At 51.1% G+C, this 13,979-nt stretch overlaps 1 protein-coding gene across 1 annotated transcript; it reads right to left on the reverse strand.

Annotated features, from left to right (window-relative positions):
- Positions 1 to 169: 169 nt before the first annotated feature.
- FMO1 (flavin containing monooxygenase 1) lies at positions 170 to 7,399 on the reverse strand. The gene is given in 10 exon segments (XM_017815933.1): positions 170 to 1,134; positions 2,281 to 2,353; positions 2,961 to 3,316; positions 3,819 to 4,018; positions 4,338 to 4,480; positions 4,831 to 4,993; positions 5,078 to 5,266; positions 5,473 to 5,534; positions 5,537 to 5,639; positions 7,012 to 7,399. Coding segments are annotated over 9 exon segments (1,587 nt in total). The 5' UTR covers positions 5,595 to 5,639; positions 7,012 to 7,399; the 3' UTR covers positions 170 to 791.
- Positions 7,400 to 13,979: the final 6,580 nt, after the last annotated feature.

The raw sequence follows: 13,979 nt of genomic DNA on the forward strand, positions 1-13,979 counted from the left end.
ACACAGAGCACAGTGCAGAATAATTTTGGGGGGTCAGTGAAAGCCCTCACAGCCCCAGCCTTGTGAGTTGCCCGTGGCACTGGATGGCACAGCCCCAGCTCAGACATGGACCGTCCCAGCTCTTTCCCTGCACCCAGGCAGACGAAATGGAGGCACCTGCAGCAGGCTCCTGACACAGCTGATAAAATTTTATTCATTTTAAGTCCCCACACACATGAAAAAAGCCCTAGGATTATCCAGTGGTGAAGAATGAAGGAAAACAAAGCCAGAAGTGCTCAGTCCCAACTTCAGCAGTGACAAACCACAACCAGGGCCCTTTCATTGGAAACATGCACCAATTCAACCCAAACTGGGATTTTTGGGTCATAGGTTTTAAGTCTGGGAAAACAGACAGTCTGACCTGCATACCCAGCCCAGATAACCCCTTGCTGGACTAAAGACCCTGGTTCTCAGGTGAGTTGGGGCAGGGCTAGTCTTATCCTTGCTGCATCCTGGCTGGCATGATCCATACACAGTTATGCCATAAAGCCATGCTCTGCTCCCAGCAGTGGGCAGGAGAGGAGAGGAGCAACAGACACTGGAGGAAAGCTGCCATCCCCAGCTAATGGGGTCTGCAAAGCTGTGCTTGGGGGTGAGTTGGGGCAGAGAAAGGTTTGTGCGGCAGGTTGAAGCATAAAATTTGTTCCATCTCCTGAAGTCCTTTTCCTCCCATCCCATGGCACACTGTGGAGATGTCTGACCTGAGATAACATCCCCCGTGACAAGAACAAAAAATTAACAGGCTCTAAAAGCTATTGTAAACCAAAAATTATGGCAGCCAGGAGTAGGAGGAACCCCACCACAATCATGAGAGAGGGGAAAGAGCTGGAGGAGCCAGCAGGGACTCGTGTTCTTGTGGGCTTCAGGGTCCGGTCCCACTGGGTGAGGATGGCCCGGCGTGCCCCCTCCCAGTGCCCAGGACCCCCCAGTCGGTACTGGTAGGGGGAACAGGGACCAAAGAAAATGGTGAGGGCCAGCCAGGGGTCTCTGCAGAGCAGCCCCAGCACGCTGGGCTTGGCACCGATGAAGGAGGCGAGCGTGTCCATGTAGACCAGCCACTCGGTTTTGAGGACTTCGTCAAAGGACAGACCAAACCTTAATGAATCAGAGAAGAAAAAGAGGCAGGAGAAAGATTGGCGTCAACAGGGCTGAGAGGAACTTGAGTGCAAGTCCTCTGCATCCCTGTTGTTATTGCATTCGAATGCAAGCAGGTTCTGTTTAGGAAAGGACTGGGCGTACACAGAGTGGGAACCTTGGCCTGTCTGGCCCCAAATCCTGTCCCTTATACAGCACATGTAAAGGGATGCTGGCTCATGTTAATCAATCAGTCTTTCACTTCACTGGCCACAAGTTGCACCTGTTCCCCCCCTTCATCTTGGTGGATCTCTGTTAAAAGACTTTGTCAAACCAGTTTGGGGATTTTTTTGGAATCTAGTTTTCCCTTTGCTCTCTGCAGGGAAGTCATGTGCAGCATGAGAAAGGCGGCGCCCTCTAGTTTCCCTCACGTTCATTTCCATCAAGTATTGCAAGAACATATGGTGAATTGGAGAATTGCTTCCAGTTCATCTTCTCAGTAAAATTCAGAGTTTTATGTCCCACCTTTGGTGGGCTGAAAAAAGGCCATGTGAGTTTAACCTCGTATTGTAGAGCAATTCTTCTGAGCAATTCTGTAGTTCACTTTTCTATCCCTTTTCTCCTGCAGTGATGTAGATGACTGGATTAATACACTGCCCAGGTTCCTGGGTTTATCTCATTCATACCCTAATATTTCTTAGCCTTTTACCTGCCTGGGAACCACACACTGGTGTGTTTAGATACCTGTTCACACTGAGGCAGGTCTCCATGCTGAGAGATGAGACAATTTGTGTGGACACCTTGGGCTGGATTTTTTCCCCTTCCCAGTTGAATTACCTTGCATTTATTACCATTAATTTCTCTGCCATCTTATCTCTCAGTCCCTGGGGACCCTGGCACACTTCCCCAACTCCTAAGCAAGCTTTAGGCTTAAGTACCCTAAATTCATTTCTTCCTGCCACCAACAGGCAAAATACCAGCGTCAAATCAAAGGTTATACTGGCTCAAGTGAGCAAAGGGGAGGCTGGATCTGGACATTCCCCCTTGCCTCTGCCGTACACACAGGGAGCAGCTGCAGAGTGTGAGCCTGTGTGTTGCTGCCCCCAAAACTCCAGGGATTTTTCAATCCACAATAAAACCCCTTTGAGGCTCCAGGGAATGACTTACCATTTAACTTGGTTTTTCTTCTTCTCATTTACTTCCTTCTCCATGACAGACTGAAGAGGCAACCGACACAAGCCTAGGAGAGAGAGGAGAGCGTCCTCCAGAGTTTAGCTCCTGGGGGGACTTGTGAACTCATTCACTGATGCAAAACATGAGAATCCCTACCTCTGGAGGGCAGGAAAACCCTATTGCTCAGGTTTAGGTTGTCACTGGCAATTCTGCCAGAGACCAGTCCTCCACAGTGGTGCAAATTCACCCTTACCTTTTCCTGCTCTTACAGATTTGTGCTGTCAGGGCACGGGCAGGTGACATGGAGTGAGATGGGCTGTGCAAGCCCCAGAGAGGATCATCCCAAAGAGAAACCAGAGCTTCCCCTGGCTCTGTGGAGAAGCCTTGATATAGCCCTCCCCGTGAGCCCAGTGGGAGGTTGTTGTTATTGTTTTTATTTAAAAAACCAAACAAAAACCCCAGTAGGTTTCTTTCCTCACTCATGTTGCTGCAGCTTAGCAGAAGTGAAATAACTTGGGAAGTCTGAGCCCTGAAAATACTCCCCTGTCCACTCTGAAATGAGCTTCTTAGCTCTGAGATCTCCAAGGACAGAAATCCATCTTGGTAGAGGGACAAGACGTGTCCAATCTGAACTGTATTTTGGTACCCAGGAGAGCTCCCGTTAGCTCTCCTACCTTTGAAGACACGGGTCACCCAGCGTGCTTGCATCTCTGTCACAGGCATGATGGCTCCAAAGGGCCTAATCACCCCAATGACAGCCAGGGTGTGCTTCTGCAGGTGGGTTGGGAACACGTATTTGTAGAGGGATGCGTGCTTGTTTTCCACCTTGACGACTGATTCTTCTAGGAAGGGGAAGGAGGCGTTGTAGCCTGTGCAGAAGACAACGATATCAATGGGCTCCTCTTCAGGGCAGTTGTGGAAAACAACAGAGTTGGCCTTGAACTCCTTCACGCCCGGCTTGATGGTGACCCTCCCTGTCAGGATGTAGCTCGGAAGGTCATCGTTCAGCAGCGGCTCTCGCACCAGGCAGCTGTGGAGAGCAGAGGGGCTCTGAGAACAGAAGACCATGAACAAGCCCTTGCTCCTCCTTCCCTTGGGCCCACCAGCTCACGACCTCCCAGTGTCATTTGCTCTAAGCAAACAGCCCTACCTCCCCCTCTCCAAACACTGACACGTTCAACCCCCGCACCAGTGTCACCCTGTCCCACAGTGTGAGTGATTCCTGGACACTTCCTGCCTTCTTCCTCCACTCAATTGCTCTTTAAACCATCTCTTTTCAGAGCTGATCCACACTTTAAGCCTTTCTTCTCCTCTTTCATCAGGGAGCCTCATGAGGAAAACTCCTCTGGTCCTTCCTGGGCTTTTCCAGTGTGCTCCACCTCTCACCACCTAAGGGGGTACAGCTTATCTTCTCCTGCTGGGCTGTGAACTCCTGGTTGGAGATCACCACAGTCTGGGCACTGGTTGATGGTTTCTGGAGATCTCCCCCTGCCCACACCACCCATCTGCATGGGTTGGCAACCACCAAGTACCTCTTCTCTGGCTGAAGGCCATAGTTTTCATGGTTGAACCGCTGGTTAATACTGTAATTAACCCATCCCCATGAAAGGGGCCCAGGGAGGTTGTTTCTGATCAGGCTCATGAGGCGAGTGTTGTAAACCATATCCCATGGGTAGCCATGGTCAAACACACGGCTGAGCAGCCAGGCACCCCGGCGGGTGCAAATGGTCACCTGGGAGAGAGCAGGGAATCAATGATTTGGCTGATGAATTTGCTGAAATTTGTGCTGAAAAGTAACTCAGAGGGGCGTGGCTCAGACAGCTGCACAATGGAAAAGCAGCAACAGCATCTTTAAGACCTCTTGGCTGCTGATAATGGAGGTAGAACAGGAGAAAAGAGGAAAACCAGCTTTCTTTCAGGGTAGGTTTTTGAACAAGAACTTCAGGTTCAAAAGGACTGTTTATACACCACGTGCCTGCGGTGACAGTAGACTGAGCTACTGCCCCCCGCACCTCCCTCCCCACATTCCTGGGGTGGCTGGGTAGTGGTACCTTGGAAGCTACATGACTGGCCTCCACTGCAATGTCCACTCCGGAATTGCCCATGCCCACCACGAGGACACGCTTCCCCTGAAACACGTCGGGATGCTTGTACTGGCGGCTGTGAAAGTACTGGCCTCGAAACTTCTCGATGCCTTGGGGAAAAAGAAATGAAGCTCTTAAGTATTTGAGCATTTGTGGGTTTTGTTGGGAGAACTGGCGTAGAAACAGTCCAGGTGGCAAGAGTAAGGAAGTGCAATCACTGGCCACCAGGGACTCAGAGAGGTCCAGCCCTCCATCCCACGCACACAGAATTGGTGCTTCCTCTCCAAAACAGGGCTTCATAGACAAAGCTGCTGAAGCACGAGGATGTATTGCTGTTTGTGCCAGGAGGTTTGGAAAGCAGAATCAAGTAAAGGAAGAAAGCAAGCATTTTCCCCGAGGAACCTCTAAACGTCCCCCCAGCCCCTGGAAGCAGGTAACCACAGGCAGCCTTATACTGTACCAGGAAAACAGTGCAGGGGGAGGGATGGCTCGGACAAATTGCCACTGCAAACCATAACAGCATCAAAGACATGCGATGCCTGCTTCCCATCTGCCTCCGTGACAACATTCCACTGGCCCGTGGTGGCAAAGTCGGGGTGTTTCCGGATGCTGACAACAGTGGTCTGAAACATGGGAGTGAAGCAAAGTCACCACTGGCACCCAGAGTGCGTGTGGAGCGGGGCAGTGCTGGGGCACCCGTCACTCACCCCCAATTTGATGTGCTCCTGGAGGCTGAAGTGCTTGGCATAGCTCCGGAGGTAATCCAGGAGCCGGGCGTTGGGCAGGAACACCGGGAAGTCCTCGGGGTAAGGGAAGTCAGAGAATGCTGACATCTCCTTGGAGGTGTTGCTGATGACTGACGGGTAGAGGCTTGGCCGGCCGGCCTCGATGTGCTCCTGGCACGGCACCCCGGGGGCGTCAGCCCTGCGCCCGCGGTGGGGACTGTGCCCCGCTGCCCTTCCTCTGGTGTCAGGGAGTGCAGGCAGGAGAGGCCAGCACCCAGCAAACCCTCACACCCCCACCCCATCCACTGGAGCCCACCTGCTCCCCACCTGCAAAGCTGCAGCTCCCAAAGGAAGGAGGACAGGCACCGATGGCTCACCGTGTAGCGCCAGAGCCCCCCGATGTCCTGGCTCTGCTCGAAGCAGGTGGGCTCCAGCCCCTCAGGCAGCATTTGGTGGCTGCCAGCCCACTGACACCAGCACCCACCACGGCCACTCTCATCCCTGCTGCCTCTACCGGGATTCCAGGCTGTGAACAGGGCTTAACCTGGGAGAAACCCCACAGACAGTCATCACGCTCTCAGGGAGCAGCTCCTGGCATATCCTCTGTAGGGGATTTCTCTATATGCCACCCCCAAATCTTCATTCCCTTTACCAGCATTCTGGGCTCTTCATTTACAAGTGAGATTAAATATCTTTAAATCGTCATTTTCTCCTTTTTTAAAAAAATTTAATAAATTCATCTGCTTTTACAGTGTACTCACGAGGCTGATTCTAAACTTCTGCAATTTTCCTGGAAACTGGCTTTGAAAGTATGTAGTCAAGCCACAATTCACTGCCAATTTTTGTTTACAAGCTGTGTTTAAACTATCCTGCCTTATCGGTCTTGCAAATACTTTTATCTTTGGATACCTGCCCTGCCTTTCTCAGGATAAAAAAAAAAAAAAAGTCCAGTGAGACTATTCAGTCTCTGCATCTCTGGCAGGGTCCTGTCCCCCAACACTGGGGAAAATGCTGCTGACTTTGACAGAGTCACCAAGGCTGATGGACGGGCTGCAGATGTAGCACACCTTGGATTTAGGATGCTTTTGTGCCTGCTGCAGGGCTCCAAGCAGCTCCACCCCGGGGGTTGAAAGGCAGCAATCCCTGAATGGACATCCAGCCCTACAAGGCTCCCAGAGCTGCAACGGGGACGATGGATCCAAATCCTTCTGATAGTCCCAGGCAATAAAACAAGGGACGATGGCCAGGCTCCATGGCTTGGGCTGGATGTTGCCAGAGCAGGGACTCCCACACAGGTGCCTCAGGGGTGCTGCTGCAGCCTCTGGTTTAACCCCAGTGCTGGCAGGGAGCACCCTGCTCCACTGAGTTATTAATTCAGCACACCAGGATGTCATTATGGGTGGCACTGGCTCCTCTGCACAGAGAAGCACTTTCAGCTTCCACGAGACACAGAGGATGGGGTATTCATCAGAAAAAAATAATAAAAAAAAAAAATAAAAAAAGGGGGTAAGCACAGTGTTTCCTAAAAACCACCATATTCCCCAGAACAATTTCAACTTTCAGTCATAAGGCAACACCTAATGAATGCTCTGCTTCTCAAGGCTGGAATAAAAACTGGACTCGTTCCTGTGTAAATGAAGAAAGCACTAGCACGAGTTGCTCGCTGTTAACTGTTTTGGGAAAGGCTTTTTTTGCATAGTGGGAGTTACCTTATATCACAAACACCTCCCAGCTACATATCCTATTTGATTCTTTGCCTTCCTGCACAGAAGGTGGAAATAACACCCAGGAAACACTTGCTCTGCTCCCCTGTGCCCGTTTCTGCCACACTTTCCCTGCAAATGCCCATAGCAGCCAACCTTAGAAGCAGGGCAGGGAGGGAAGGGAAGGCTTCTCAGCCCCCCAGGGACACTTACCTCTCAGCCTCAGCCACCTGTGCTGCTGTCTCACCTCTGCCGCAGGGAGAGAGCCCCTCCTGGTCCTGATTTATAGGCGGGACTTGGCGCTTTGGCAGAGGCAGGGGAGGGAAGGCAGGCGCCCACCCCACTCCCGCGGCAGTTGCACAACCAGGGTTTGCAGTGGGAGGAGTGGCTGGACTCTCCTGCTGCCCTGTGGAGTGAGCTGGACAGCCCAGCTGATGAGCCCTAACGGGGATTGAGTGGGTGGGAGGCAGCGAAGCAGTCCAGATGTGTCCCGCAGTCGTGCCGGGAGGATGTGTGCAGGGGCGGCTCCAGCTGTGGGATGTTTTCACTCGCACCACCTCCCTTCCAAAAGGGAGCTGAAGAGGCTGACAAACAGCAGGGTTTAGGCAGGACTTTGCACCCAGGGCACCATCGAGTTAAAAAAACAAAGAGCTGGTTTTGTGGTCACTGCTCACAGGACACAGAGGCTGCATCGTGCCATCAGCCAGATCTGCAACTGCAAGAGACTCCCTATGCCAACTGGGAGAGTGTGAAATGGCCACAAACATCAGTGTACCAAGGTCCTAAGCACAAAGAAAGGGAAAATACTGGCCTAAATATCAGTGCAGGACATAGACACCCATCCAGGTGTCTCCCAGTGGTAAATGATCATGGAGATGAGAGGGATAAGGATGGCTTTGAATAGGGCTGTTGTCCCAGCTACTCAGTACATTTAGGGGGGACTGGCAAGAAAGTATGAAATCCCTGCCAATGAATACAGCTAGGCACAGAGGCCATGGAGAGACAGCTGAGAGAGGAGTGGGTCTTTAGGAAAACCAGTGATTATAGAAGGACAGTGCTGTTCGTGCCATGGGGATGACAGCAGGCAGCTCACTGGGTGAGCACGGGGGACAGTGAAAGCTGCCAGCCCCATCAAGGCATCACCTTGTCACTGATAAAGGCACTCCCAGAGCTATGGCCCCAGATTTGATATCAGCTCTTTAAGCAGTTTGAATAACCAAGGATTCTGCAAGGGGGAGGGAGGAAATCCCATCCAAGGACTGCAGAACAGAGGGTGGTAAGTAAAGTATCCAACATAGATGTCTGCTCTGACCCCACGTTTCGATCTGCAGAGATGTGAGATGGGCTCAGAGCCAGGAGCTGAAATGATAAGTGGAAGTAAGATGCACATTGGTAAGAAGGAAGGTAATTAGCCATAGGAAAAGTCTGCTAAGCTCTGTGGCAGACCCAGGCAGTTGAAGAAAAACTGTTTGGTTCGTGGAGGAACAGGATTTACCACTCCTGTGTCGGGGCACTGTCAGGAGTGCAGCTGCCTGGGCTGCCATCCATCTGCTGCACCCACAGAGACACATCAGCCTTCTCAGGCTTCCCTACCCCAGGATCTCTGTTTCCACGCAGTGTCTGGCTCCAGGGTTTGCCCTTGGGAGCACATCAGGTTCAGAGCACATGCCCATTCTGGGTTGGCTTTGCCAGCCACGCTCCAGCACAGCTCAGAGTGGTATCCAAGAGTGATGCGCTTGCAAGGGCTGGAGCCCGTGAAATCAAACTCATTCCTTGGAGTTCAGTTTTCAGACCCTTCTCAGCAGCATGAAGAAACATCCAGATTTGCTCTTCCAGGCAAACGAGACATGGTTACTGAGGCAAATGGGCAACAAGTCTTGCACATCTTTGATATTTTGGGAATTTTTACAGGTTCTGTCCCTCAGCTCTCTCTCACACTGGACCCTTCTCCAGATGCACAAAACCTTGCACCTGCAAAGATGCTTGCCAGCACTCAGCAAAAAAGAGTAGGGAATCCACATAGGCAGATATTTTGTTCTGTATATGCTCCTGCTTTTCTGAGTTTGCCAGGAGGCATTCAGGTGACTCGCAGTTGGAAGGGCACTGTGGCAGCATCCCAGTAGTGGTGTTAGTGCTTTTAGGAGGGCAGTTCAGGGAAATGTGCAAAAAGAACAAGTTGTGTTTTGGAGAAGATAAGCTACTGGCGAAGAAAAGGGGCCAGATGCCTTTGCTGCAGCTGCTTACAATGGGGGTGGCTCTAATGAGGAATCCAGTTCAGAGGTGCAGGATGAGATGCAGTGAGTGATACCAAGAGTCAAGGGTAGAAATACCTCCAAAGCCTCAGTGATCTGCTTCAGGACTGTGATGTTCCCCTCTGTAAATACCTCTGGCAATGGTCTGGCCCAGGTGTGCAGAACAAAGCATTAGTGGAGATGGACATTCGATAGCAGGGAGGCAATTAACTGTAATTATGCACGTGCTTGCCCGGGGCACTGAAAAGCCCTTGGCAGGGAAACATAAGAAAATTCTTGTTGCTTTACTCACCTCTGCTGCTGGTATAGCAGGGAATAGTATTCTGGGATACCCAGACAGAGCCATAGAGATCCCTGTGCCCATTTCTGATGGGAGGGGAGATCTGCTGCCACCCCACTGGGGACAGAAGAGGGACCCTGCAACTACCATTGCCCAGAGAAACTGCTGAGGAAAATGGGCTTTCTCCAAGGGTTGGAGTGAGGCCAGGTGAAGGCACAAAATTCAAGGAACTGTTTTACCACCTTCCCTCAGGCCAGCCTGGGACACCAAACAGCTGGGTTTGTCCACGTCCTCACATGCTGGGGGCACATTAGCTTCCAGGGGTGTATCCATCATGGGGGATCAGAGGGAATGCTAGGAGCAGTAAGTATCCAGTGGTGGCTCAGGATGAGAACTGGGAATGGGATATTCACACCTGTCTACTGAGAAACCCCTTCTCCCCTTGAGAAGCAAAGCTGCCCAGCCCTGTGGCACGAGCCTGGGCTCTACGACAGGCTTTTCTCCTTAAAGTAGAGGGAAGAAGAAACTAAATATGTCTATTAACTCTTAATCAGATGGGAAAACTCACCTTCTCTGAAAAACTCTGGCACCACTCTTACAATCGCTTTTTAAAATAACACTTTAAGCCAAGGAAGGGCAAAACTATGTAGAAACAAGTCTTAGCACGGCCTGCTTTGCTCTTTTCTAGGCACATGTCATAGTGAAGGGGAAAAAGAACAAGGAAAAAACAGTGGAGTTACTTGTTAAGCCAGTCTCCAAGCAAAGTGGGGTGCTCTCCACCGAGAGAGCTGCTGCTGCCACGGACACTCAGAACTGATGGAATGTGGCATCGGGCTCGTCAGTGAAACACCTAAGCTTCCCCTCTCCAATATTATCACTGCCTCCCCTTACTGACCAGAGGCTTTAACTGACTTTTCTTCACTGCACGTGGAGGTGAGGCTGCCCCAAAGGTGGCTACTGCCTCCCACTGCTTCCTGCGAGGCTGTGGGATACAGCCATCCGTGAGGTGAGGGGGGGCTGCAAGTAGCTGCTGGTGAAAAAACGTTTCCCCCACTTAGAGCCTGGATTTTGGCCTTAAAAAGGCTTTTGTTTCACCTCCAAGGCAAAAGACAATTTCCTCCTTAAAAACAAAGACAAACCCAAAGCAGCAGGGGCTGTTGATTCATATTTACTATTCCCAAACACTGGTCAGACACATTTCTGTTTTAATCAGGGCTAGGTATGTTCAGTATCTTGAACTACTCCTGAAACCTCCCAGAAACAGCATTGTTAAGGAGACCCAAGGATGTGTTGGAGCAGACATGGGCTGTAACACTGACTATGGGAGAGGGATTTACTTGCTAAGCAAGGAGGTCTCTGCATGGAGGGTGCAAGTGTTTTGCTCCAACATACTTGGCAAAGCTTAACCTGATTTAATAAGTCACCATGCTTCCTAGGCATGTAACCTTGGAATTTGTCAAGAGAAGACTGCTGCCCTTGTCAAATCTATTGTGTTAATAAAGCCTAGAGAGCTGTGGTTTTCAACTTCTTAGGTTTGGAGGTTTTAAAACCTACATTTAAGAGCTTCCCCAGACAGCTGCTCAAAACCTTCGCAAGAACAACCCTGATGGACATATACACCCTCCACTGGTCACCACATCCTTGTGCCAGGACTCAAAGTAGATAAACATATGTGGTCCCCAAGTGCCATGGGAGATGCACCCAAATAACATGCAGCACTAAGAAGGACTTCAGACCCTCCTCAGCTCATCTGTGCCAAACCTCATTGTTAAGAGATCTGTGTCTGTCATTTCCCAGGTAATAAAACATAACTGCTGCAGAGACTGTCAGAGCAAATAGGACTTATGGATAAGGTAACTTGTAAGCAAAATAATCCTAAGGAAAAGCTGTCTGGAGAGCACATGGTTAAGTCATATACAGCCCGACCAGGAGCCGCCTTCCTACCACCACCAGGTGAAGTCATCCATCAGCCTTCAAGTGCTTTCAAAAATTCACTCAGTGCAGGTGACCCCTGTCCATAAATATTGACTGAGCTCCCAGTCCAGGCACTTTGAATGCTTCCAATTCCTGCCACCTCTCCAGCAGATGTGTGACTGTGGCTGGCATTCCCATCCCTCAGCATGGGGACACGGTAGCACGCCTAATTCAGGCAGAGATGTGCCCCTGCACCATCTCAACCTCCTACCTAGGAGCACTTTTGTGCATTTATTCCCAGAAATCAGGGGTTTTCAGATGACAAAACCCCCAACACTAAGCAAGGCTCTACTGTCAGACCCTCAGAGGTTCCAAATTTCCAGCACAGGCAATGTGGGAATCTGTTAGATCGCATCAGCTGACAGACCTTCCTTCACCTCCAGTGGCTTCACTGGTCCCTAGGAGGCAGGATGGGAAGGAACCTCAGGAACATCTGACCCATCCTCTCCTTCAAGAGCAGCTCTAACTGACCTGTACGACCTTGTTTCCTTCCTCTTTTAAAAACCTCTGGTTATGGAGACACCAGCACCTCCCACACAACCTCACACTTGCTTTTGGTGGGACCACCAAGTTTTCTTTTCTCCCCACACCAGATACAAGCTGTTAGCTGACATTTGGGGATAATTAGGAAGACTTTGCAGCACCACCTCTCCCTCCGTTTAAACGGGAACTGATCAGTGTGACAGAGGAGCTCTGACTGGCTCATACCTTGGCTTGCTGATTGCTCTGAGAAGCTGCTGAGCACTCACAGGTGATCCTGGGTTGTTGGGGATGTCAACACCACTGCAGATTAGCCCCTCTGGCTGGTATTTCCTATTTATAGCCTGGAGAAGGACTTCTATGAATTCAAACATTTGTCAAAAAACAACACCAGGAGTGATGCACAGCATGAGAGCACACCAGCTCCTGGCCCTGGCATGGGGATAGAAAAGGTCAACCCAGGGCAGAGGAAGGGGAATAAAGGTGGAAGAAGAGTTAATAATTTACCTGGAGTGACATAGATATCAAGCAACCAAAAGAGGAAAATACCATGGACTTCTTGACTCATCATTTCCCACCTGCCATTTTCCTTAAAAGAAAAAAAAAACATATCTTTTGGCATTCCTCTCTCCTCTCTGAAAATGGAAAACAAAGGACAAGAACTGCAGGTGTGGAAAGGCAGCAAAAAGGAGAAAAGTTAAGGTGATCAAAAATCCCTGTAAGGAAAAAAAACCCAAAAGCTTCAACCCTTTTAATGCTCAACATCTACAACCTCTTGATGGACTTCTTATCACATGCTGCAGGAAAGCAAGAAAAGAGTGTGCACAACATCCAAAAGAGCATGAACAGTTGGGAAAAAGCAGTCTCACCTACAAAATCCTGCCTTTTTCCAGCCCGAAGCTGCCTCGCAGCAGTGGCACGGCTGAGGCTGGTTCCCTGCGGCGCTCAGAGAGGGTCACAGCATGACAACAGGGATCCTGCCGGGGACCACCTGCAATGACAGGAGCCACAAGAGGTCGATGGCACAGTTTGCCTCGGTGTGTGCCGTGACGCCAGGTCCGTGCACAGCTCGTTTGCAGCTCTGTGTGTCCTGGCTGCCGTCGGGGCTGCTGCGCCGGGACGTGTGCATTCCTTAACGGAGGGCAGTTGGTGGATAGGGGCCATTGGCCACCGCAGCTTGTCCCTGTGCAGCCGTGTCAAAGCTCCTGCTGGCAGCAGCAGCAAAGCAGAGAGTGACAAATCCATTTTCGATCCCTTCCCTGCCTGCACAGGCTCCCAGAGGCAGGAGCCCGAGGGATGCTCGGCACACAACCTGTCTGGAAGGCTGGGCAGGGGCTTGCCCACGTGCCAGGCTGCTCATGCTTTGGCTGGACCAGGCTCTACCAGACCATGGACGCAGCACAACACCCACACCAGGAGCCAGATGCTTCCCCAGGGAAGCGTTCCAGCCAAAACAGCTGGAAACAGCTGGATTTCTCATTGTACCCGAAAGGAATAAACCTCAGCACAGCGCCTTGACCATAGAGCTGTAGCTGAGCTTCTGACTCCGTTGGCAGCCAGGGATGAGCCAAACTTGCCGGAGGCGCTGCTGGCCCAGCTAGGGAGCGGTGGGGCCCCGCGCCCCACAGACGCCCACGACTCCCATGGGGCCAGCGCTCATCCTCTCCTCCCGCATCCCCCGGGCTCCGCTCAGCCCTTTGATGTGCAGCTACATTGTTCAACCATCTTTGAAGTCTGAAATGAGAAACACCCTGTGTGGAGGCTGGGCAGAGCCCTCCTGAGCTGCCGGCAGCGCCACAGCAGCCACGGCTGATCAGGGGACAATAAATCCGCAGCTGGAGCGGCACAAAGCGGGGCCGTGCACAAGAACGGTCACCTCGCATTGGCTCGGCACTAATTGCATTGAAGCGCTTTCCCGGCCCTTGTTTTTTTTGGAGCAGCTAAAGGTCCATTTTTCATTTGCTTTTCCACAGCCTTCTTCCCCATTTCTGTTTGTGAGCAAAATCCTTTCAGAAAAGGGCTGCAGGACCGTTCCCCATTAGGTTTGGGGCTGATGAATGGAGCACCCCAAGGGGAAGTTAACACCTTTTGATGAGGAGCAAATGTAACAATATCTCTTCACTCTCCTTAACCCTCCATCAGACCTGAAAGTTGGTTTTGCCATTCCCTAGGGATCTGTCCTGATCTGCAGCCTT

The sequence above is a fragment of the Lepidothrix coronata genome, unplaced genomic scaffold (genome assembly GCF_001604755.1).
Source record: "Lepidothrix coronata isolate B3197 unplaced genomic scaffold, Lepidothrix_coronata-1.0 Scaffold52, whole genome shotgun sequence".
Classification (NCBI taxonomy): domain Eukaryota; kingdom Metazoa; phylum Chordata; class Aves; order Passeriformes; family Pipridae; genus Lepidothrix; species Lepidothrix coronata.